The 26,392-nt window shown below is 45.6% G+C and overlaps 1 protein-coding gene across 2 annotated transcripts in view; it reads left to right on the top strand.

The window, feature by feature from the left end:
• AKAP1 (A-kinase anchoring protein 1) overlaps nt 1–26,392 on the top strand; it is a 92,908-nt gene that overhangs the window by 14,066 nt on the left and 52,450 nt on the right. Inside the window, exons 2-3 of one of the 2 annotated variants that reach the window (XM_077482418.1) lie at nt 10,156–12,289; nt 14,433–14,549. In XM_077482418.1, coding sequence (XP_077338544.1) covers nt 10,180–12,289; nt 14,433–14,549 — 2,227 coding nt within the window. In that variant the 5' untranslated portion in view covers nt 10,156–10,179. The remainder of the gene's footprint in view (nt 1–10,155; nt 12,290–14,432; nt 14,550–26,392) is intronic. The other variant, XM_077482419.1, reaches the window with a different exon arrangement.

The raw sequence follows: 26,392 nt of genomic DNA on the forward strand, positions 1-26,392 counted from the left end.
ATTTTTTTTGGTCACTTTTATTCCTATTACAAGGAGTGTAAACATCCTTTGTAATAGGAAAAAAAGCATGACAGGACCTCTTAAAGAGGAAGTAAACCCTGATGAGTTTACTTCCTCTTTCATTCCCTGCAAAGGCAAAGCATAATGGACTACTATGCATCACATAGTAGTCCATTATGTGTCACTTACCTGACACAGGAGCCAGCGATGTCACCGCGGTCCCCTGTAGTCTGGCGCATCCATCTTCTCGGTGGGTCTCGCTGCTCTGCCGCTGTCATTCGGCGAAGCCGCGATGACGTCACTCCCGCGCATGGGAGCCGCCACTTGAGGCATATCGCCGTTGACCGCGGCACGTAATCTAGGCTTACCTGTAGGTCAAAGTGCGTTGTAAGGGTTTACAACCACTTGAAATGTAACAGACATCTGGGGTCAAAAATACCTCAAATCTCATTTATACCAAAAAAAAAATCCCCCTTTTTTAAGAGCAAAAGTAGCGTCCGCCCTCCAATGCTATGGAACCGAGCGGGGGGGGGGGGGCATCTTTCCCTCACTCAGCATCCAGTCAGTGAGGGGAGCGGATGCGATTGTCTGTCTCCACTGCTACCGGCAGCTCCAGTAAATGGCGGAGACAACTGGAGCGGGAGGTGGGCCTCCTCTCCTGCCTCCTCGATTTAAAAGTGATCTTGCGGCGAATCTGCCACTGAGACCACTTTTATCTTAGAGGCCAGTCCGCCGTTTTTAAAAAATACCAGCGCTATGGCAGCTAGCTGCTGCCATAATTATCTTTAATGTGAAAGAAGCGACGTATAACGATGGTGGCTGGTTCTTAAGGCCCTTTTCACACTGGTGTGTCGGTGGTAAGCTGTCGGATTTGCGGCGCTATTAGGCTGCTAGTGGGGGTGGTTCCCCCCCCCCCCCCCGCTAGTGGCCGAGAGAGGGTTAAAAACCACTGCTGCTAGAGGGACCCCCCCCCCTCCTGCTAGCACACCGCTCCCTTGGGGCTTTCACACTGGAGACACAGCAGCGGCTGTTTCAGGTGCTGTTAATAGCACCTGCAAAACGACCCAGTGTGAAAGGGGTCTAAGTAGTTAAACTTGAAAACAAAACAAAAAATGCCAGAAAAGGCCCTGTCTTCAAGTGGTTAGAGAAAAATTTGTGCACAGTAATCTGTTCTGTGCTGCTTGAGTATTCCCCCACCAGTCATTAAAAGGATGTTTTAACATATGCAAGCAAAGCCCTGTCTCTACAAAGCTGACTGGCAAATCGCAGGTACAGATGTTTCTCTTGACAGATAAGTGATCTGCATGCGATTTCCTTTCATGTCTGTGTGGCTTCAGATGTTTTCAGGAAGCTAGCTGTGTAAAGCACATAGTTGGCCCCACCCCAACCCTTTTTCGCTAATACAGATTATATGGTTTGTCCCAAATATATGTACATTTAATTACCTCTGCTGGAAGTCTGTTCCAAGCATCAAGTATTCTATTGGGAAATCAATACTATATAAAATCAATTTAGAACTTTCCTTCTGTTAGGTCATGTCCCCACACCTTGGCTTCATATTGAAATTTGTTCTCCTGAACCTTATTCAGACCCTGGTCAATTTGCACTTAAATTATTTCTAGCCTATTTTGAAGTATGTAAACACTTTGAAGATCCTCACACATTTTTCTTCCTTGAATTCCGTGAGCCATATTCATTATATTATATATTCACTCCTTGATTATTTCCCGCCTGCCCTTTACTACTGCAACTCTCTCCTTAATGGCATACCCTTAAGCAGGCTATGCCACCCTTCAGTCTATTATGTATGCTGCTGCTAGACTAATACACCTCACTAACCGATCTGTGACTGCTGCTCCTCTCTGCCAATCCCTTCACTGGCTTCCCCTACCCTACCGTGTAAAATTCAGAATGCCGACCATAACATACAAGGCCATTCACAACATCATCCCCATCTACATCACCAACCTCATCTGCAGATATTGCCCAAATCGTCCCCTCCACTCCTCCCAGGACCTCCTGCTCTCTAGCTCCCTTCTTACCACCTCCCATGCTCGTCTTAAGGACTTCCCCAGAGCCTCTCCCATCCTCTGGAACTCACCGTCCCAGTATATCTGATCAGCCCCTACCCTGTCCACCTTTAGGAGATCCCTGAAAACTAATTTATTCAGGGAAGCCTATCCCACACCCACCTAACTGTCCCTGAGCCACCCCCATCAAATCATTCTCTGCAGCTATTACCTTTTGTACCACCACCTCCTCCCTTTTTAGAATGGAAGCTCTACCAGCAGGTCTCTCCTGTACCTTTTTTTTTTTTTTTTGTTGTATTCAACTGTAATTGTGTTGTCCCCCTATACATTGTAAAGTGCTGCGTAACTGTTTGGTGCTATATAAATCGTGAATAATATTATTTTATAATGCCATGGCATTCTGAGTCTGCCTTTATGAACAAATTGGGTGCTGAGAGTAGACTGAGTCGGTATAGGAAGTACCGTATTTATTGGTGTGTAACACGCACCCCAAGTTTAGGAGGGAAGTTTAAGGAAAAAAACTTGCATTTAAATGCAGCTTTATCAGTGTCCATCATTGCAGCCTTCCCAGTGTCCCTATGCAGCCTTGTGTCATTTAAAATTGGCACCAGAGGAGAGGAGCGATCGCCGGTGACATACACAAAGCTGAGCGTACTTCGGCTAGACTCAGCTCTGCTTACAGAGAAGCTGCAAAGAATGCAGGTATTTCTGGTAAGATTACCAGCAATCTCAACATGAGAGGAAACTTCAAGTAGCATTATATTGGACTGTCAAATAGAAGTGTGTTGTGATCAAAAACGCCTCCATCTCTCACTAGAAGTTTCATTTAACAAATTCCTGTAAGAATGAAAACGTCCTAGTAGACCTGCTTGGAGCTCTAGTGTATGTTTAGTTCAATAATTGCAAAGAAACATCCAAGTTTTGCCCATACCTATTCAACAATTGTTTCGAAGCACCCAGTCACACTGGGTGTGACAAGTCACAACCTGTTTGCCATGATGGCAAATTGGTGGGACATTGAAAAAGGTTCCTGCACTATTTTTGTGTGATTTCTTATGTGCGACTTTGACATTTGTGCATTGACAGCTCAGATGTTGGCAAGCCCCACATGACGTCGCACTGATCGGCTTTGAAATCTCACTGAAGTAGTGCGACTTCAAAGCCTCACCCAGTGTGAACTGGGGTAAGGGCTCGTTGACTCCTGCAGTAGCCCTCTTAACTGATTTTTTTTTTTTTATATTCTATACGTGGGACATTATGTTCAAGAAACAGTGGTGGAAGAGTTATTTTCTCCCTATATGTGCTACAATTAAATTTTATACTGGTATATTTTAAGAATTATGTTTGGCAGCTGCTGGTTTATATGCTTTTGTATGTTGTAAGGGTGCAAAAATTATCACAAATATTTAGGCCAATTTTATTTATTTTTTTTATAAAAAAAATACTGACCTGTGCCTGGGCCACAACTGCAAGCCAAATTGCTGGCTTACAGTTGTGGCCCAGCCACATTCAGCTTTGGACACTACTGTCCGCGGAATATGACAGACTACAATTTTTTGCCACTGTCGCCTTGCGGCTGTGAAATGTGTGCCCTGAGCAGTTGCTTGTTCTCCCTTTTTAGGTGAGCAGTTGGCATGGAGGGCACTGCCTTCTCCCCCAGTCCCTCTAAAGTAAGTCTTTCTGTGTGTGTGGTCTTAAACACAAGTAGTAGAGGTGTTCATGTAAATTCAGGTTGGTATTTGGCTTTTGCTGAAACTTATGGTGAGATTTTCACGTTGCTCTGCCTGTTTACTTGTATGACAACTCTGCTGCAAGTGTGAGGTTTTGGCACATTTTTATTATCAGTAAAGGTTGGGTCAAATTGCTCTTCTGCCTGCGAGAATAATAAACTAAAATTATTTTTAAATACACTGACTGTCCAAAACTGCATGGTGGCTGATTTTCACCTCTTCACTAAACCTAAGGCCCATGCACATGAGCATAACAAATGTGTTCTTGTGCTTATTTTTGCACAGTGTTCAGTGGGTTAAAAAAAATTCCCTGCTTTCAGAAAGCAGGATATCTGTCATTTTTATGTGTGCCTGTGCTAAAGGTGGTTTTTTTTTTTTTTTTTTTTTTTACATGTCATGCTTACCTACTGTATGCAGTGGTTTTACACAGAGCAGCCCCAACCCTCCTCGGGTCTCTCACTGGTGTTCCTCCCCCTTGGCCAGTGCCCCCAAATTTTCAATATAGTTGAACACATGCAGCATGTGAAAATACATGGAAATGGAATGGTAGGAATCCAGCCTTAACCACTAGCAGACCGCTGTCAGCATATATATGCTGGCAGAATGGCACGGCTGGGCAAAGTAATGTACCCGTACGTTATATTGAATTTTACTGCCGTGTGTGCACGCGCTCCGTGACTGTGCCCACTAGGGATGCAACGGATCAAAAAACATGGATTGGATCGTTCCTTGGATGAGTGTCACAGATCGGATCATTTTTCGGATCAGCTAATAGAATTTGCAAAAACTTGTGAAAATTCCGCCACCATATAGTCCCCACTGTAATATCGGCTGGGTATCACAGGGCATTGCAGAGTATGGCGTGACGGCTGAGCATGGATGGATTTGACTGTAATTGTCAGAGCAGCGCTGTGGACACTACAGATCCAGCCCACAGCGCTGCTGCCATCTGATCTCTCCCCTCCACTGTACAGTTCAGTACACAGGAACCGGCATCATGAAATGACGCTGGTTGGTTTACAAGTGATCGCTCTGTCATTTGATGGGGTGATCACGTGGTAAACAGCCACCAGGTGTACCAAGATGGCCGTAGCTAGGCCGAAGCCGAGGCCTTTCCTAAGGCCGAGGCAGCACAGCGCTCCGCGGATCGCATGGCGTGCCGATCTGAACAGGTTAACCAGTTCGGATCACGGATTGGTTACGATCCGTTGCACCTCTAGTGCCCCCGGACTCGAGAGCCGTGTGGATACCCACGATCGTGTCAGAGCTGAAGAATGGAGAAATGCCGATGTAAACAGCATCTCCCCGTTCTGCCTAGTGACAGGACACTGTCTGCTCCCTGTCATCGGGAGCAGCGATCAGTGTCATGTCACACAGCCCTCCCCCCCCCCCCCCCCCCCGACGGTTAAATGCTCCCCAGGACACGCCTCTTCCCGCCCCCTACTGGTTAACCCCTTCACTGCCAGTGACATTTTTACAGTAATCTATGCAATTTTATAGCATTGATCACTGTATTAATGCCAATGGTCTCAAAAATGTCAACATTTTCTTTGTCTGCAATAATGTTGCAGTAAAAATCCCTGATCGCTGCCATTTACTAGTTTAAAAAAAATAAAAAATGCCATAAAACTATCCCCTATTTTGTAGACACCATAACTTTTGCGCAAACCAATCAAATGCTTATTGCAATTTTTTCTTTCTACAAAAATATGTAGAAGAATACGTTTTTTTTTTGCACAATACATAAAAACCAGAGGTGATCAAATACCACCAAAGGACAGCTCTATTTGTGGGGGAAAAAGGACGCCAATTTTGTTTGGGAGCCATGTCGCATGACAGCGCAATTGTCAGTTAAAGCGACACAGTGCAGAATCTCAAAAAGTGCTCTGGTCAGGAAGGGGGTAAATCCTTCTGGGGCTGAAGTGGTTAAACATGAAATTTTAAAACTATTGCATTATTTAGTGTTGTCCGAGGGTAATAATTTTAGCTGCATTTTGCTTTAGTTTTGTAGAACAAGAATTTTAGGACTTGGTGTGTGGGGTGTCCCCTTTTTTTTTTTTTTTCTCTCTCCCTTTCCACTCGCTCACTGCTGATCAGATACTGACCACATGCTGCAGCAACTAGCACTCCCCTACAAGGGTATGTGTACAAAGGCTGTTTACTGTAACAAGAGTCTGGAAGCCTGACATCTGCTACTTGCAGGCAGGAGTGCAGAAAAAATCTGTGATTTAGGAAGTGTAATGAGATTATCTTGCTATAAAGCAGATGTTATGTAGCATATTCTGTTGAAAGTGTACCTGTATCTGTGAAGGAGCAAAAAGCAGGTGGTTTTTATTTTTATTTATTTTTGATAATAACCTGTTCTACTTGCCTGCTCTGTGCACAGAACAACTCTTCTTCTGGGGTGACGCGAAGGCGCTCCTGGCTTTTCCTCTTCATTGGGTGCCGACACAAATGTCCCTTTCCATTAGGTAGATGTGCAGGCTCGCTCCTGAATCCTGCTGCAGCATCCATTGACACACCCGCTTGCCCTTGCCGGAGAAATCCAGATTCACTACTTATTTTCTGAATTTTCTTCAGTAAATTTTGCTATATAATCTATAAATCGCAATGGATCTCGGCACCTAACTACTCCATTGGGGAGATGCCCACTGCGAAGGGTGAAGTGTGTGTGAGATGGAGATAGAGATATCCCTTATCAAACCCCAGGTCGCATTAGCGACCTGGGGTATCCTGTCTCCTTGCAGAAACACACACACACACACACCCCCCCCCCCCCCCCCCCCCCGCTGTTCGTGATCGCGTCAGGCCCCGCAAGCCGGTAGTCAAGGAAGCGGCCTTCTGGAATCGGGCGCCCTCTTGTGGTGGTCGTTGGTATGACATCCAGCAATGCTAATGGAGCTTCCCCAGCCTATAAAAATTTACCAATCTTAAATTTTAGGGATGCACCGAAATTTTGGCCGCCGAAACATAACATCGGCCGAAAATGCCCTTTTCGGCAACTTGCCGAAAGAGAAAAACGGCCGATAATGGAGCCGAAAATGGGGCGTGGCCCCGCCCGCTGCCCATCATGGGGGGCGTATAACGCAGGAGAGCCGCCTCCACCGCCTGTTTGATCACAGCGCCGGGAACATCACAGCGCCGGGAACATCACAGCTTTCATTTCAATAGCTGTGTGTTCCCGGCCGCGCGCCGTCACACACAGCCCCTCCCCCTTGTCCGGACACTTAGATAGACAGATCATCCGCAGGATTGGATGGATGATCTGTCTTATCAAGGGGGAGTGGCTGTGTGTGACGGCGCGCGGCCAGGAACACACAGCTATTGAAATGTAAGCTGTGATGTTCCCGGCGCTGTGATCAAACAGGCGACGGAGGCGGCTCTCCTCCCTGCACAGGCTGGCTGCAAAATGGGACACAGGCACACTGGCCTGCAATGGGGGACGCCTCCTGTACCACGTCCTCTGTCTGACCGCCTCCTGTACCACGTCTGGTTTCAGTTTTAATGCATGAAATGGTAGATTCTTTCGCTATATGTGTATATAGATACAGCCTGGTAGCAAGCATAAGTTCAGGCTGAACTTTGTGCAGCTGTTCTCCGAACAATATGCGGTGTTCGTGGAAAATTTGAAGCGCTGTTAAAGTCTATGGGACTCCAACATGAAAAATCAAGTGTTTTAAAGGCTTATATGAAAGTTATTGTCATAAAGTGTTTGGGGACCTGGGTCCTGCCTCAGGGGACATGTATCGATGCAAAAAAAAAAAAAAAAAAAGTTTTTTAAAACGGCTGTTTTTTTGCTTAGCCACTACAATACAGGGCACTTTCGCCCCCTTCCTTCCCAGCCCAATTTTCAGCTTTCATCGCGCTCGCACTTTCAATGACAATTGCGCGGTCCTGCTACACTGTACCCAAATTAAATTTTTATCATTTTGTTTGCACAAATAGAGCTTTATTTTGGTGCTATTTATTCACGGCTCAGTTTTTTGTTTGCGATATAAGTGCAAAAAAAGCGGAAATTTGGGAAAAAAAACAATATTTTATTCTATTTTAAAGGAAATCCAATAAAATCAAATTTTGTCATAAATTTAAGCCAAAATGTATTTTGCTACATGTTTTTGGTAAAAAAAAAAGTGTATAATAATTGGTTTGTGTGATCACGGACATATGTACGCAAATGATCATGTACATATATGTGCAGATAATCATTGGAACATGTGATTTTTAGTGGGACATGTGTGGAGTTTTTTATTTTTTTATTTTTATTTGGGGACATGTGTGGTGACGTGTGTTTACACTGTAGATTTATACTAGACTGGTAATCAGTTAGTAAAAAGCTGTAAAAACAGCTCATACTCACTGATCACCAGCCAGCTGCAGCGATCTTCTCTCCTCATCGGCAACTTCCGTGTGAGGAGAGCCGATTGCCTAGCAACGGGCTGTTTACATCACATGACGGCCGTGATTGGACACGACCGTAATGTGATCAGGAGGGCCAATCAGAGCCCTCCTGCCGATCCGAGATGCGCCGTGTCCGGGTGACACAAGCACATTGGGATCTGAAGGACGTTCCTGACACGCCCCCCCTCCCGTGTGAAATCGTAATGGGTACGCTGTACTATTTCACAAAGTGTCAATGTTTAAAAAAATAATAAAAAAACAGCTTGGGGCAAGCCATATTAAAAAAATAAAGATTAAAATGTCCCACGAAGTCCATTCATCTTCTATTGCTCCACCGATATGGGGGGGGGGGGGGGCCCACTACCGATCCGTCTTCATGGGATGCTCCCGCTGTCTGACATGTCCTCGCAGGTGACAGTTCTTATATAACTGAGGGCGGAGCCACACTGTGATGTACCCAGGTGACAACCCCCCCTCCCCCACTCTGACACACGGGGACTTTCCTGTAGCATTAGAGGGCGGTGGGGCCATCCGGGTACGTCACTGCGTGGCCCTGCCATGGGGAAGTCCTAGAATTATTGCTCTCGCTCTACGGATCGTGGTGATGCCTCACGTGTGGTTTCAACACAATTTTCATATGTTTCACTTTTATTCCCATTACAAGGAATGTAAACATCCCTTGTAATAGAACAAAAAGCATGACAGGACCTCTTAGGGTGGGTGGGGGCCATCGTCCCTCGCTCATCTCCATACCAATCCAGGGAGAGGACCCATTGTCTCCGCCACTACCAACTGCCCTTGTAAGCGGTGGAGGGCATCGGAGGAGAGCGCAGAGACTATTATCAGAAACTGGACCACTCACTGAAGAGGATATCAGGGTTTTGGCAGCTAGCGGCTGCCATAAAAAAGATATCCCTCTTCAAAGGGCCGACTTTTATCGGTGTTGGTTTGTCCGGGTTGTTAAAATGATCTTCGAGTCTTGTCTTTTGTGTGTGTGTGTGTGTGTGTGTATGTAAACAACAAAATAAAAATGGTTACACTTGCCTTCTCTGTGAAGGGGTTTTGTACAGAGCAGCCTGGATCCACCTCTTCTAGGATCCCCCACTGATGCTCCTGCTAAGAGCCCCCGCAGGAAGCAGCATGCTATTGGGGCACCCAAGCCAAGCTGTAGCTCTCTCCATTCAGACACAGAGCTGTGGCTTGACCCCCCCCCCCCCCCCCCCCCCAAGAGGGTCAATGAGGGCTTCAGAGCTGGAAGGTGTGTCTGTGTAAATCCAGGAAGTGAGCAGGCAGCGGCTTCAGTTGCCCATGGTTAAAATGATTGCAGCCAGACTCGGTGGAGGTAGATTTCTGCAGCATATTTGGCATTTGCATATTTTATATTTACCATGATTCTGTAAAGTGGTTGGAGGGAAGCTTCAGAATGGGGAAAAAAAAAATGTTTGTGGGGGGGGGGGGGGGGGGGGGGAACAGAAAAGGGGGGGTGAAATTAATTAAAATATGGCATGCTAAACTGTCAGCATGGTACAGCCTATTCTGTTTATCACCTAAATGAACAGCATAACGTGCATATAAAAAAAACATAAATGCTTCCCCCCTCCCTCCTTTTTTTTTTTTATAGATGGATAGATCTCTCATACCCTCTGTTCTCAGCTACATTGAGAGCTAGAGGACTAGAAACAGTATCACACTGGTCTTCCCAGTAAATAGCTGTGCATGGAAAGCGTGTCGCCTCAAGTCTGGTCATTGGAGGACAGCAGGCTGTTTCCAGCACAGCTATAAAATTGATAATGTTTTGCTGTCCTGCCTAGTGTGGCCAGTTTTTTAATAGGAAAGAGGAGGGACTGGCAAGAACACCAGGGATTTTCACACAAAGGGAGCAATACAAAGAGGGGCAGGCACATATCAGGAATATGAAATGTTGAGTTTAATGACCAGCAAAAATGTTGGCTACATTGACCTTTTTTTTTTTTTTTTTTTTCCTTCTTATTCCCCAGGTATCTGAGAGAGCACTTTAAAAGATGGGTCTACATGTGCGCACCATAACACCCTATGCTCTACCTGGAGTGCTGGCACTCCTTGCCTGTTGGTGGTTCTTCTCACGAAAGAAAGACAAATGCAGTACAAAACCTGATCAGATACCGGCATGTGTGGATAAGGTCGAGACAGATTATGTCGTGGAAGAAAATTGCAGCAGTTCTGGGGCTAAACTTGTGCAGATGGACAAAGAGGAGGAAACTGTATTGGAAGAAGACAGCGCATGCTCCATCTCTTTGGGTGCACAAGAGCCTTCTTTGTACAGAATGCAGTCTAGCTGCGGGGTTGAGGATGACTTGGTGAAAGAATCCCACTTACAAACTATAAAAGTGGGCATCTCACAGGAAGTTGTTGAAAGTAAAAACACTGACCGCCTCAGGGCAAATGAAGTAGCTGAAGTCCAGGAAGTAGGGGTTTGCACATCTTCAGTTCTCAGTCAGTTGCTTGATGGAAATAAAGCTGCAAAACTTAATTCTGACACTGCGCTAAATGATGTAGAAAAAGTGTGTCCAATATCCACTGAGCCTTGTGAATGTAGTCAGGCAGGTGATATTCATGAGTTTCCCCTAATTGATCAGCAGAGCAGGGTCATTGAGGAATCTGAATTGCAAGAAATATGCGCCCAGACTGAAGCAATTTTTGCCTCTGAGAATTATTTGCCTGTTAAAGAGCAGTGTGTTCATTTTTATGTTAATGAAATAAAAGCAGTCAATACAATGTCACCCCTACCACAGGCAGGATCTGTAGAGAGGGGTTTAGTTTCCACAGAAGTAGAACAAAATGTTTTAGAATCTTCAGAATTGATAGTACCAGCATGTCATGATCAGACTCAAATTCAGGAAATCGCCTGTGATGCCCCAAATCAGCAGAGCGATTATGTCTATGAACTTGGATCTGGAAAACCACACTCCCACAGTGAGGACATTACACAGTCTGATATAACCAGTGCAGTTTCTGTCAAAGACCTAGATATGCAGCTCTCTGTGGCTGAAACACAATTAGCTGATGCAGAAAGCCATGCAGTACAGTGCTGCCAGTCCATACATGATCAAATCGGATTAGACTATAAAGGTTATGTTGCACTCTGTGAAACCCAGTCTTTAGAAAGTGTTCTGTCAGAGCAGGTAACGCAGAATAATACTTTGGACTTGACTACCAAGATTCCTCTGGAAGCAAAAGCTATTTTGCAGGATGTAGAATCTGTAACGTCAGGTGAGCCCTCTGAAAGTTATGAAACCTCCTCCATCACTGAAGTGGTCAGAGAGGATAATTGTACTAATTTAATGGATGCATTTTCCAAATGTCTTGAAAGGACTGAAGAATTTGAGAATGTGTGTCCAATAGTTGATGGTTTAAAAGAAACTAATACTAAGACATTTTTGGGAGACTATGAGGCTAAGATAGTTGAACAACTAGCCATAAACATAATTTCAAAAGTGATTGTAGCTGCTAGACAAGAAATTTTGTCTAGCTCGGTTAATGTGTCTGATGGCAGTTGTCAAGTTCTTGATGAGAATAGGGATGTGCGAACAAGTGATGCACAGAGTAAGCAGTTGGTTCAAGAAAATGACGAGGATTCTGTTTCTGCAAACCTTACATTGGGTTTAATAGATTTTGACTGTACTTGTGAGTCTGAGCTATCACAAAGTAAGAACCCTGGAAATACAGAATTGACAAGTAATGATTTCTGTCTAGAACACCAAAGGGAAGAAAACACGATGCCTAATACTTCAGTTTATCAGAGGTCATCTGAGTCAGAATTTAGTCCATTTCATAGAAGAACAGATTTTTTTGAAGAGTGTCAAAATGCCTTGGAGGATTCCAGTCTTAGTGTATGTACATCTGAAGAAGGCATCAATATGGATGAGCCATTGCAAAGCACAGTGTTATCAACTCTTAGTATTGGTTATGACTCGCTGAGTTCTTCAGGGATTGAGCTATCAAGGGAAACCTTTGTGTCCATTGACAAACCAAAGAAGGTAACGTGTGGAGAAAACGAGGAGCTCTACAGTAATGGAGATATAAAGAGAGGTTCTCCAGACATAAACAGTGAAGGACCCTTGACTGCTGAGTCAGAGGCAGATCATTCAGGAGGTGAGATGTTCATCACCAGTTCCTAATTTTTAATAAATTGTGAAATCTTTTAAATATCCAATTAAAAATGACTAACTTTGTGCTAACTAGCCTTTTCAGAAGCAATAGTCGGCGGGCTACAGAGCTTGTACCGGCTATTAACATACTGCACTAAAGAGGCTCCAGTTAAAGAAAAGCCGTACTGAAAAAAATCCAGTAACTGCAATTTCTGAGCTTCTAAAATGCTATTTGCCTGGCAGTCATGATTCTGACTTTATTACTGTCCCAGTAACTGACTTTAATGTTGCTAGTACTCAAAACTCCCTATCCTTTAAACATGGTCTGTGACTTGGGGATTTTTGAAGCCGTTTGTCAGCCAGGCAACTATCATAGGAAACGGTGTCAGTCTCCACATTTCTCTATGCACTGGTTTCCATTAAACGGCTTGCTTGCTTCTCAATTGTCTATCGAGGAACACAGCTTAATGGATAATAAGCAACTTAGGGATATACTGCTGCATACAAGATACATTGGCACTAGACATGTAGAATCTCTGGTGAAGCTAGACATTTTCACCTGGGGCAAAGTCTCGGCTTGGTGCCCCCCCCCCCTCCCCCTGAAGACAACAGTGTTAGTAGGTCAGTGGATGGTGTTTGTATATTTTAGATTTTTTTTTTTTTTTTTTTTTACAATTTGCCCTGTTGGGTCTTTGAACTGCCAGCTCTGTGCTGAGCAGCTTCCTGTTCATTGACAAACCGAAACATAGTAAATGGTTTACTATGCTTCAGTTGTAAATGCACACAGTGGGGCTGGGGGGGGGGGGGGGGGGTGTTATGGGGCACTGGGGCTCACTAGTGGCAAATTGGGGGAACTGTCAGTCAATGGTGGTGGGGGTGCATTGGTGCTTAGTGGGGGCACTGCCAATCAATGGGGGGAGGGAGCACTTTGCTCAGTACCTAGCTGCTTGGTCTGACTGAAAACTTGAAGACTGAGGTTGAGAACCACTAGTCTACAAGTACCCCCAACAGGCCACGTTTTGGGAATTTCTTAGATAAAATAGCTGTCCAAAATACCAAGCCAATGACTCCTCTGATTTAAAGTTCCTGTGCAAGATGAAGGGAACACCTGCAGTCATGGCCTGTTTGGGGGGGGGGGGGGCACTACTTGAGGACTGAGGTTGTGAACAATTGCTGTAGATAAATCATCCCCTCTCCATGTTCTCTGCTTATCTTTCTCCAGACAAATGCAGTGACATGCCCTGACTCATCTGGAAGGATGCCAGATTTGGCCCTGCATAGACACCACACTGCCCATAGCGTTGGCGGTAAATCGCGCTATATTTTACAGCGATTTGGGGCGCTTTTACCCCCGCTGGCGGCAGAGAAAGGGTTAAAACAGCCAGCAATACGCCGCAAAATGCGTTTTGCCGGCGGTATTACAGCACTGCCCAGTTGATGTCAATTGGGAGCACCGGTGGAGGAGCGCTAAACACACGGCTCCTTCACCGCTCCAAAGAAGCTGCTGGCAGGACTTTTCCCTGACGTCCTGCCAGTGCATCGCCTTTCACACTACAGGCAATGGTGCAGCTTTTTTAGGACAATTGCAGGCACTATAGCGTTAGAAATATGCAAAACGCCCTGGTGTGAAAGGGGTCTTAAGGCCAGCAACTGCCCCCCCCCCCCCGCAAGTACATTCCTGCCCATTTGTTTTATTCTCCTCAGGAGAATAAATGTCTTCCCTTTTCTGCTGTCTTTTTTACTTGAAAAAGTTTTTTATTTTTTTATTTATTTATTTTTTTATGCTAGAAATAACATGGTACATTTTTTGCCAGATACTGAATGTCTGTTGGGCATTGAGTGCATGTTTTCCCTGTTCGTTATGTTTTCTAGTGCTTTGTCGAACCATTCTGCAGTGTGTAGGGATATCCTGTCAGTTTTCAAGTTAACAAAGGTTGTCCCTATCTGGACAGGCCAGTATATCCTGGAGGTTTCATGTAGGGCTATCCAGATTAAAACTGTGGCTGAACTGACCATCTCCGAAGACTTGCTTGAGTGTGGTCAGCCGGTTGTATGCTATGCAAAGCGTTCTTTCCTCCTATTTTGTCTGAGACAGTTTTTGCATGGCCTTTGGCGAGGGAATTAAAGCTCTGCATGCCTTTCTATAGGTTGTTTGTGCAAGCTGGACTTGGACTGCATGTGTGACCTTGTTACGCCCACCCTTCATGGGAGACATTCTTTTGAGTTCTTCACAGGTTGTATTCCTTTTAAAGTTGCAATGGGGGGTAAGTACTCGATGCAAATTTGATCAACACTAGAAGTCTTCACTTAATTCTGCATCAAAGTGTTTGGTTTTTTTTTTTTTTCCCTCCCATTCCCTCAGGCTCAGGGGATTCTTAACATCTGATGCAACATAAGGGTTCCAAGCCTGCAGATAAATCTCCCACTGCATGAAGGTCTGCCCCCACCAGTTTCTCAGAGGAAGATCTCAAATGCCTTCATTGGTGCTAAAGTTTTGGGTGGAATGTATTCAGTTGATTTCCTCCCTTCAACGCAGACCTCTTGTTGGAATTCCTAGACTGTACACTTGCCGACCCAGGTTTCTGCTGTGGTGATGCGACTCCTGTGCATGTTCACGGGAGTGAGGTTGTCGCAGCTCGGCCATTCAAGCACCCTCAGGCACAGCACACAGCAGAAGGACCGAGCAAAGAAAGAAGCACCAGGGCCTGCTGGATTGATCACAGAGCTGGCGGGCACCATTTGACAGGGACATCCGCCATGAGGCGCACTCTTCCCCAAGCCCCCCGCTCTCTCTAACGAGCATGTGTGCGGTCTGCTCAGCAAAGCTAAGTTCATCCGAGGCTAAACAGTTAATTTATTCCTGCATAGGCAGCCTTTCTGAAGGAGACAACTACCTTAGCCTTGGTTAAATAGGAGCACGCTGGAGCTTCCATATTTTTGGGATTTCTCTTGGCCAGCATGCAAACCCTATTTGCTTCCATTAGTCAGCCTTCTACAGTGCTCATCTTAACTTAATAATATTGTCTAGATCAAGTTTTGCAGAACGTCAAGTTAGAGCTTTTTGTGGCCATGGTTCTTCCAGCCAGACTTCTGGAAAGCTTAGTAAAATTTCCCTCCTGGTCTCTTTACCACAGATTTAAAATTTATTGTTTTGGAGCAATCTACGAGACTTCGGAGATTGAAGAGTTCCACTCTCCAGACATGACCAAATTTTATCAAGGATTACTGAAGAAAGTCTAGGGTTGCTCCTGTCAGATTCCATACTTAAGGAATGGGTTGACCCAGAGAAAATGCTGTGGGTCCCCCCCCACCAAATCTGACGCCACTTTATTTTTTTATTTTTATTTTTTTTATATCCAGGTCTTGCCTGGAACAAATGTCCATGTCTAAACGCTTCTATGTTAAAAAAAAAATAAAAAATCCTATCGTGCTCATCTTTGTGTTCTAATCAGGGACCCCACATCCCTGAAGTTTCTGCATCTGGTTGTATAGATTGGATGTGTGGTACACTATATTCAATGCACTTCCTTTTTTGGCCTATCCTCAACATTAAGGCCTCGTACACATGGACGTTTTTACAATGACTTTTTTTGAGCTTTTTTATTTATTTTTATTTTTTTTCTGCTTAAGAACGCCACTCCATGTTCAATGGGCTCATATACACCATGGTGTTTTGGAGCTGCAAATGGCATAGGTGTTTTTAGGCTGTTAAAAAAAAAAAAAAAAAAAAAAAAAAAAAATTGGGTTCTGAGGCTCCAGCGTTAGAGCTGTAAAAACGTCAGACGCTGGCAAAAGGTGTTAAACGTGAATTAACAAGGCTTAACGCTGTGTTGAGCCTCGTCTGGCATTTGTCTCTATTCAGAACCAATGGTTCTGACTGGTGCGACTTGTGTGCTGAGAATCTTGAAGGGGAACCCCGTGGAAATCAAAAAAAATGGTGTGAGGTTCCCCTCAAGCTGATACCAGGCCCTTCCGTCTGGTATGGATCTTAAGGGGAACCCCCACACCGAAAAATGGCGCGGGTCCCTCCCCATGATCCATACCAGACCCTTATCCGAGCACGCAGCCTGGGCGGTCAAAGGGGGTGCACCAAAGCACCTTGTCCCCATGTTGAGGACAGGGGCCTCTTCCCGACAACCCTGGCTGTTGGTTGTCCCGGTCTCCGGGCAGGGGGCTTTAATAAGGGGGGGGCCCAGATCCCGGCCCCCCACACTATGTGAATGAGTAAGGGGTGAATCGTACCCTACCCATTCACCTGGGGGGAAAAGTGTCAATAAAAAAAAAACACACTACATGGGTTTTTTAAGTAATTTTTTTTATTAGGCAGCTCTGGGGGTCTTCTGACTTCGGGGGTCTTCTTCCAGGCTCCTCCGCTATCTTCTTCCAGCTCTTTTACTAGCATTGGCCTGGTCTTCTCCCTTGCCACCGCCCTCTTCCAATGTTGACACGACGGTCTCTCCCGCTGTAATGCAGTGTATGCGGGGCGCAAAGCTTTATATAGGCATGGGGCATGGTCACCGGGTGATGTGACCCCCCCCCCACCCCCTTATGACGTCAGTCCCATCATGCCCCGGGCTGTGATGTCATAAGGGGCGGGGTCACATCACCCGGGGACCACACCTATATAAAATCCGTGCACACTGCATTACAGCGGGAGAAAGCATGAGAAGAGGGCAACGGAGAAGACCAGGCCTACGCTAGTAAAAGAGCTGGAAGAAGATAGCAGAGGAGCCCGGAAGAAGACCCCCGGAGCTGCCTTTTTGCTTTAAAAACCTGTGTAGTGTGTGCGGGGGGGGTTATTTGTTTTTTTTTTTTTAATAATGACACTTTTCCCCTGGGTGGGGGGCCAGGATCTGGGGGCTCCCAGATTCTGATGAGGCCCCCGCAGACCCAGGAATCGAACGGCCAGGGTTGTTGGGAAGCGGCTCTTGTCCTCATAAACATGGGGACAAGGTGCTTTGGGGTTTTTAACGCTGCTTTTTTCCTGGTGTCTGTACTAGCTTTACAGGTGTTTTTTATTTATTTTTTAATTTTTTTTTTTTATTTTTTTTTTTTTTTTTTAAATGTCTGTGTGCATGAGGTCTTTGTAATCACAACTAGACTTTACAATCACTTTAACTGAACCGGAGCTTGCCTCAAAAGTTTATGGGGAAAAAATAAAACACTAACGTGTTAAACTTACCTGCAGCTTGCTATGGGGCACCTAAGTCTAGCTGCAGCTCCGTGCGTCCAGACATGGAGCTGCTGTTCAGCCCTGACCCCTCTCTCCCCTGATTGGCTAAGCCAATGGTGCCGCTGCTGTATCTCAGCCAATCAGAGAGAGAGAGAGAGACTTGTGGACAGAGGAACCTCAGGTAAGTATTGGGATGGGCTGCTGCACAGAATGCTTTATTTTAATAGAATGTATTAAGATAAAGGAGTTGTAAAAGAAGGGGGTTTTCTTTTCTTGCATCAAGGGACACAGAGCCATAGTAGTTACTATGTGGGTTATAGGGCCACTGGTAGGTGATGGACACTGGCACACCCTAAGGCAAGAAGTGTACTCCCTATATAACCCTTCCCACTACTGGGAGTCCTAAGTTGTGTGTTCCCCCCCCACCGGAGTCTAAGTTGTTGGTGTTTAGCAAGTTCAGTAGCGCAGCCAGTTCTTGCTGCAATTGGTGTATCTCAGTCCATTAACGAACAGTTTGTGGAGATGCCTGAAATTCTGCCTGATCGCCAGGCCTGGCAATGGGCTCGTGTATCTGACACACTATCATTTAAGCCGCATGGCTTATGCTTGGCCTAGTGCATTTTTGCAGAGTTCTGTGGCTGAAAAATTGATCAGCCGAAGCACCATGTAAAAAGCCATTTTTTTTCCCTTTCGTGGTGTACGGCTATTTAGAGACGATCTGGATAAGTACATCCAAAGGACCTCTAATGGGAAAAGCTCTTTACCGGTAAAGAGGTTCAAACATTTCTCTTTTTTTTTTTTTTTTTTTTTTTTAACCACTTTCAGACCGGACCATTTTGCTGGTAAATGACCAGAGGTCTTTTTACACTTTGGCACTGCGCTGCTTTAACTGGTAATTGCGCGGTCATGCAATGTTGTACCCAAACAAAATTTGCGTCCTTTTCTTCCCACAAATAGAGCTTTCTTTTGATGGTATTTGATTGCCTCTGCGATTTTTATTTTTTGCGATATAAACGTAAAAAGACCGCAAATTTTGAAAAAAAATGATATTTTCTACTTTTTGTTATTAGAAAAATCCAATAAACTCAATTTTAGTCATACATTTAGGACAAAATGTATTCAGCCACATGTCTTTGGTAAAAAAAAAGTCAATAATTGTATATTTATTGGTTTGCGCAAAAGTTGTCACATCTACAAACTAAGGTACGTTTTCTGGAATTTACGCAGCTTTTAGTTTACGACTGCCTATCTCATTTCTTGAGGTGCTAAAATGACAGGGCAGTACAAAACCCCCCCAAATGACCCCATTTTGGAAAGTAGACCCCCTAAGGAAATTGATAAGAGGCATGTTGAGCCCATTGAATATTTTATTTTTTTGCCTCAAGCGATTGAATAATGACAAAAAAAAAATTTTTTTTTTTTTTTTACACAAAGTTGTCACTAAATGATATATTGCTCACACATGCTATGGGCGTATGTGAAATGACACCCCAAAATAAATTCTGCTGCTTCTCCTGAGTACGGGGATACCACATATGTGGGACTTTTTGGGAGCCTAGCCGCGTACAGGGCCCCGAAAACCAAGCACCGCCTTCAGGCTTTCTAAGGGCGTCAATTTTTGATTTCACGCCTCACTACCTATTACAGTTTTGAAGGCCATAAAATGCCAAGATGGCACAAAACCCCCACAAATGACCCCATTTTAGAAAGTAGACACCCCAAGCTATTTGCTGAGAGGCATGTTGAGTCCATGGAATATTTTATATTTTGCCACAAGTTGCGGGAAAATTACAAACTTTTTTTTTTTTTTCACAAAGTTGTCACTAAATGATATATTGCTCATGCATGCCATGGGCATATGTGAAATGACACCCCAAAATAAATTCTGCTGCTTCTCCTGAGTACGGGGATACCACATATGTGGGACTTTTTGGGAGCCTAGCCGCGTACGGGGCCCCGAAAACCAAGCACCGCCTTCAGGCTTTCTAAGGGCGTAATTTTTTGAGTTCACTTCTCACTACCTATTACAGTTTTGAAGGCCATAAAATGCCAAGATGGCACAAAACCCCCACAAATGACCCCATTTTAGAAAGTAGACACCCCAAGCTATTTGCTGAGAGGCATGTTGAGTCCATGGAATATTTTATATTTTGCCACAAGTTGCGGGAAAATTACAAACTTTTTTTTTTTTTCACAAAGTTGTCACTAAATGATATATTGCTCACGCATGCCATGGGCATATGTGAAATGACACCCCAAAATAAATTCTGCTGCTTCTCCTGAGTACGGGGATACCACATATGTGGGACTTTTTGGGAGCCTAGCCGCGTACGGGGCCCCAAAAACCAAGCACCGCCTTCAGGCTTTCTAAGGGCGTTACAGTTTTGAAGGCCATAAAATGCCAAGATGGCACAAACCCCCCCCCCCCCCAAATGACCCCATTTTAGAAAGTAGACACCCCTAAATTTAGGGGTACACTAGTGAGACTAGGTAATAAATGGCGGGTGCCCTGAAACTATAAAAAAATAACTAACCAACCAGCGTCACCTGTAACAGTTATATGGTGATCACTGGTGAAAGGGTTAACTAGGGGGCAATCAGGGGGCTTTATGCGGTAGTATATGGGGGTCCCTGGCGCTATAAAAAGCTGCGGCGAACCTAAATACCTACCTGCCTAACTAGCGTCACCTGTGACACTAATACAGCGATCAGAAAAACGATCGCTTATTAGGCTGGGTTCACACTGGAGCGATGCGGGAACGCCACGAATGCGCGGCGGGTTCCCGCATCGCATGCCTCCCGGCGGCAGTTCACACTGCCCTATGCGAACTGCTGGGAGTGTCAGTGAAATGTTAATGACACCCCCAGATCAGTTCGCATATCGCAGTGCGATCTGCAAACTTGGATCGCATGGTGTGAACACCCATGCGATCCGATTCTGCTGCGGACCAAAAAAAGGGTCCCGTGCGAGTTTGCGGCGGGTGCGACACGAATTCAGCCATACTATCTGTATAGCTGAACTCGAATCGCACAGAGATCGGATGTGATTTGCACTGCAGTGCGGTGCGAATCACATCCGTTCTCATAAACCGCTGCAATGTGAACCCAGCCTTAGTGACACTGGCGACGGGGGGTGATCACGGGGTTAAACCTTTATTGGGGGGGTTAGGGGGGTACCTTAGAACTAAAGGGGGCTAACCCTAACTGCCCTAACAGTTATTAGTCACAAATGACACCTGCCGGGTGATCAGGGGGTTAAACCTTTATTAGGTAATAAATGGCGGGTGCCCTGAAACTATAAAAAAATAACTAACCAACCAGCGTCACCTGTAACAGTTATATGGTGATCACTGGTGAAAGGGTTAACTAGGGGGCAATCAGGGGGCTTTATGCGGTAGTATATGGGGGTCCCTAGCGCTATAAAAAGCTGCGGCGAACCTAAATACCTACCTGCCTAACTAGCGTCACCTGTGACACTAATACGGCGATCAGAAAAATGATCGCTTATTAGGCTGGGTTCACACTGGAGCGATGCGGAAACGCCGCGAATCCGCGGCGGGTTCCCGCATCGCATGCCTCCCGGCGGCAGTTCACACTGCCCTATGCGAACTGCTGGGAGTGTCAGTGAAATGTTACTGACACCCCCAGATCAGTTCGCATATCGCAGTGCGATCTGCAAACTCGGATCGCATGGTGTGAACACCCATGCGATCCGATTCTGCTGCGGGCCAAAAAAAGGGTCCCGTGCGAATTTGCGGCGGGTGCGGCGGGTGCGGCGGGTGTGGCGGGTGCGGCGGGTGCGGCGAATGGCTGAACTCGAATCGCACAGAGATCGGATGTGATTTGCACTGCAGTGCGGTGCGAATCACATTCGTTCTCATAAACCGCTGCAATGTGAACCCAGCCTTAGTGACACTGGCGACGGGGGGTGATCACGGGGTTAAACCTTTATTGGGGGGGTTAGGGGGGTACATTAGAACTAAAGGGGGCTAACTCTAACTGCCCTAACAGTTATTACAGTCACAAATGACACCAATGCAAAAAAAAAAAAAAAAAAAAAATGACATTGGTGTCACTGTGACTGGGGGGCAGGGGTAATTGGGGGGGTGATCGGGGGGTAAAGGGGGGGTGTGAGTGTGCCTGGCATGTTCTACTGTGTGTGGGATGTGTTGGTGCAACTCACTGATCCGCTCTCCTCCGTGTCGGAACGAAAAATACCGACACGGAGGAGAGAATACATCACTTCCTCTCCTGTGTTTACATTACAGGAGAGGAAGTGATGTCACCGGGGATTTCCATTCGTCGGGAGCGATCGCGAGGGGGTGGCCATGAATGAATGGCCGTCCCCTCGTCCGGGATCGCTCCCGAACGAAAACCGACCGCCGCAGGCACCGGGCGGGGGCCCGATCGGGCCCCCGACCCGCGGGAGGCAAAGGACGTACATATATGTGCTTATGCCTGCCCGTGCCATTCTGATGACGTACATCGGCGTGAGGCGGTCGGCAAGTGGTTAATCATGCGGCCTCTCCTATGCTAGGGGCATCTGCCTCTAGGCCAGTGATGGCGAACCTTGGCACTCCAGATGTTTTGGAACTACATTTCCCATGATGCTCCACTACACTGCAGTGTGCATGAGCATCATGGGAAATGTAGTTCCAAAACATCTGGGGTGCCAAGGTTCGCCATCACTGCTCTAGGCAGTCTCGATGGCCTCAACCGTGAGGTTCAAGGGAAAGTCCCCAAGGGCAGCACCAGGGTCAGAAGAGATCTTGGGGCAGAAATGCTAAATCCTTCTCATGAAGGGGCACCCCTACTCGTTCGGATGGGGGGAAATGCTCATGCAATTCTCAAGATCTGGCAGGAACAATGTCAAGAGATGGATTTCTGCAGGTTTTTTTTCTCTAGGTTACGACTAGAGTTCCGAGAGTCTCCGTCTCCTTTTTTCTAAGGAAAAATGTTCCCAAGGATCCAGAGAAAAGTCTTTTTGGATCATCTATTATCCCAGTGGGTGATGGAGTTTGGCTCAAACCTTTTACGGTTCCAGAACCAAGCGGAGAGGTAAGACCCATTCTAGATCTCGAAGATCTGAATCGGCACCTAAACATCCGATCCTTTCACAATCCGATAGGTTGTGTCCATCCTGCAAGGAGGGGAGTTTTGTGGCTTTAATCGATATCAAAAATGCATATCTATGTGCCAAATTTTCCCGCTCACCAGAAATTTCTGCGCTTTGAAATATAAAATCATTTCAGTTGCGGCCCTACCATTCAGTTTAGCCACAGCACCACGGGTGTTATGAAAGATTCTGGCACCTCCTTTAGCCAGATTAAGGGCTCGAGGCATAATGGTCCTAGCCTATTTAGAAGATCTACCGTATTTATCGGGGTATAACACGCACCCCAAGTTTAGGAGGGCATTTTAAGGAAAAAAGTTTTAGGAGGGAAGTTTAAGGGAAAAAAAACTTACAATTAAATGCCAGTCAATGCAGCCTCATCAGTGTGCATCTGCAGCCTTGTCCATCATTGCAGAATGATCAGTGTCGTTTGCAGCTTTGCAGTGTCGTTTGCAGCTTTGCAGTGTCGTTTGCAGCTTTGCAGTGTCGTTTGCAGCTTGGCCAGCGCTGTTTGCAGCCTTGCCCATGTTTAAATTTCCCGCCGCTGAGACAGACTGAGCGAGCGCCGCCGAAAAAGACTGAGCCGACTTGCTCCGCTTGTAGTCCCGCCTCCCTGCTGTTTCTCTAGCGGGCGCTGCCGAAAAAGACTGAGCCGTCTGTACTGTGTATTCGGCTGGGCTCCGCTCGCAGTCCCGCCCAGTATGGGTGGGACTGCAAGCCGAGCAGAGTACATAGTACAGTCGGCTCGGTCTTTTTAGGCAGCGCTCGCTAGAGAAACAGCAGGGAGGCGGAACTACGAGCGGAGCCGAGCAATCGGCTCTGTATTTTTCGGCGGCGCTCTGTATTTTTCGGCGGCGCTCTGTATTTTTCGGCGGCGCTCTGTATTTTTCGGCGGCGCTCTGTATTTTTGACTCGCAGACAGTGGGGATCGGCGTATAACACGCACCCACGACTTTTCCCCCGATTTTAAGGTGGAAAGTGCGTGTTATACGCCGATAAATACGTTTTTTTTTGTTTTTTTTTTTTAATCATTCAGTCTTGAGACTTAAACCAGAGTCTGATCTCAGCTGTAACTACCTAAAATCTCTGGGTTGGATACTCAACCTAGGAGGATCCTCCTTAAAACCATCAAGGAGATTACAGTACTTGGGGCTGGTTATAGATACCGTACAGAAGAAGGTATTCTTACCCCAGACAGGAATCTGTTCCATCGTAGGCCTAATTCAACTTGGGGTGTCCCTTACGCGCAATTTTCACTCAAACTGCTTTAAAACGCCATCTTGTCGGTCTGGAATAAAGATTCAGGCCTTCGTTGTTTCCAATACGCTTGGCTCCCAGCTTAAGTCTGAGCCTAAATTGGTGGTTATCCAGCAAAAGAGAAAATATTTTCTACCTGTATCCTGGAAGGTGTTAACAGATGGCAGCCTTCTAGGCTGGGGAGCAGCCCTGGAAGAAGATTCTGTCCAGGGGCGATGGTGCAGGTTAGAGGACCTTGCCTAATAACTTTTTGGAAGATTCGGGCAGTACGTCTGGGACGGTCAGACTACGGACTGTCCTGTCAGGATTCTGTCCGACAAGGCCACGGCGGTGGCTTACATCAATCGCCAGGAGGGCGAGAGGTCACGAGAGGTCGTGCAGCTCAAAAAGAGGTGAATAATGTTCTAGCTTGGGCAGAACACAACATTCCTTGCCTATCGGCAATTTTTCATTTCAGGACTAGAGAATTGGCAAGCGGACTACGTGAGTCGCCAACAATTATTTCCTGGAGAATGATTTCTTCACCCCGTCATCTTCCTAGTGATATGTCAGAAATGGGGTATTCCGGACATGGACCTATTCGCGGTCCAGATTCAACAACAAAGTCCACAACTGTGTCGAACAAGGGATCCGCTAGCAGATGGACCAGACGCATTGGTCTCCCCATGGGATCAGTTTTCACTGATCTATGCATTTCCTCCAGTTCTGCTACTTCCGCGCCTTCTCCGTGGGATTAAGCCGGAATGAAAGGAGGAGGTTCTGGTGGCCCCAGTGGGTCCCAGAAGATCTTAATTCACCGAGATCATAAAGATGGCAGATTTTATCAAATCAATATTAAAGGCCATGAGGCTATTGCCTTTGGGCACAGTATACTGCAGGCTGCAACATGAGTCCTCTTGCTTTCTGTTTTGTCTCCCCTCCCTTTGGTAGCCATTGCCATGGGACATCCCACATAGTAACTACTATGGCTCTGTGGCCCCTGATGTAAGAAAAGAAAACAGAATTTTTAAAACGGCTTACTTGTAAAATCCTTTTCTTTGACACAAAGGTCCCTCCCTCCCTTGGTATACACTTTTATTGCTTGGCTACAAAACTGAGGACTCCCAGTAGTGGGAGGGGTTATATAGGGAGTATACTTCTTGCCTTAGGGTGTGCCAGTGTCCATCACCTATCAGTGGCCCTATAACCCACATAGTAAGTACTATGGCTCTGTGTCCCCTGATGTACATCAAAGAAAAGGCTTTTACAATTAAGCTGTTTTTAAAAATCCTGTTTTTATTTATTTTTTAAGATTGCATCCCATCAGCAATACATGACTTGCACAATCTCATTTTAACAGCCTCCTTGCAGGCTTTAACAGATATTCATTTCACCCAGTCCTGGTCAAAGAATTTTGGGCAGTTGATGAGCCTGAAAAAAATAAATTCTAAATCCTTCAGTGATTCTGTTCCTAGGTTATGTTCTGAATACCTTGGAAATGAAAATTTTCCTTCAGAAGAGAATTTTAAACCACACCCTTCTCCCTTTTTATTTTTTATTTTTTCTTCCCTTTAATCTATAAGTCTTCAGTGCAACCATTCTGTCTCGATAAGGACAGTTCTCACCTCTTGGTCTCTAGGCTGCAATTATTCCTGCAATCCAGTGGGCACGCCTACATCAGAGGTCACTTCAGTGGTTTCTCCTGAGAATCTCCTGATCTAAAAGACTATTAAAATATAACAATTTTTATAAATGAAAAATGTGTTTTAGCGTGGTGAGGGATTAGAACATTTTGTAAGTTTAATGGCTGAATGTGCCCCTGTTTCACCCTCTACTTGTTCTGTCCTAAATTTGTCCGGTTTAGTATTTAAGGGGAAAGTAAAGAAAATCCCAAATGGTGGGTTGAACAGTACTAAAGGGGAAACAAATGGCAAGAAAAACTGGGTTATAACCCTTCCTTATTCTATCCAAAATGGGGGGGGTTATGGGGGGAGAGGAGAGTTTTGCCGTAGGTTTACTTCTACCACTTCAGCCCTGGAAGGATTTGCCCCCTCAACTGCTTGCCGATCAGCTGCCGCAGTTTTACTGTGACGGAATGGCACGGCTGGTCGAAATGACGTTGAACGCGTGCCCAGAGCTGTGCCTTCCGGGCAATCGCTCGTGACAGAGCGAGAACCGGGATCTGTGTGTGTTTTGTGTTCACAAATCCTGGTTCTTTCAGGGGAGTAGACAGATCATGTATTCATACTAAGTGGCCTTATTGAGCAGCCAAATCTTCTGGGTTAATGACCAGGCCCTTTTTTGTGACACAGCGATGAGTTGCTTTAACTGAAAATTGTGCAGTCATGCGACGCTGTAACCAAACAAAATTTGTTTATTTGTTGCGGTATAAACTAAAAAAAAAAAATCATCAGTTTAGACCAATGTATATAATACATATTTTTGGTAAAAAAAAATCGCAATAAGCTAGGGCTGCAACTAACGATTATTTTCATAATCGATTAATCGGCCGATTATTTTTCCGATCGGATAAAAAACAAACAAACGTAATATGCCATTTTTTTCCATTTATTTAAATGTAGTAA

Source organism: Lithobates pipiens, unplaced genomic scaffold, assembly GCF_037356315.1.
Source record: "Lithobates pipiens isolate NorthernLeopardFrog02 unplaced genomic scaffold, aLitPip1_a1.2 Scaffold_16, whole genome shotgun sequence".
In the NCBI taxonomy this organism is placed as follows: domain Eukaryota; kingdom Metazoa; phylum Chordata; class Amphibia; order Anura; family Ranidae; genus Lithobates; species Lithobates pipiens.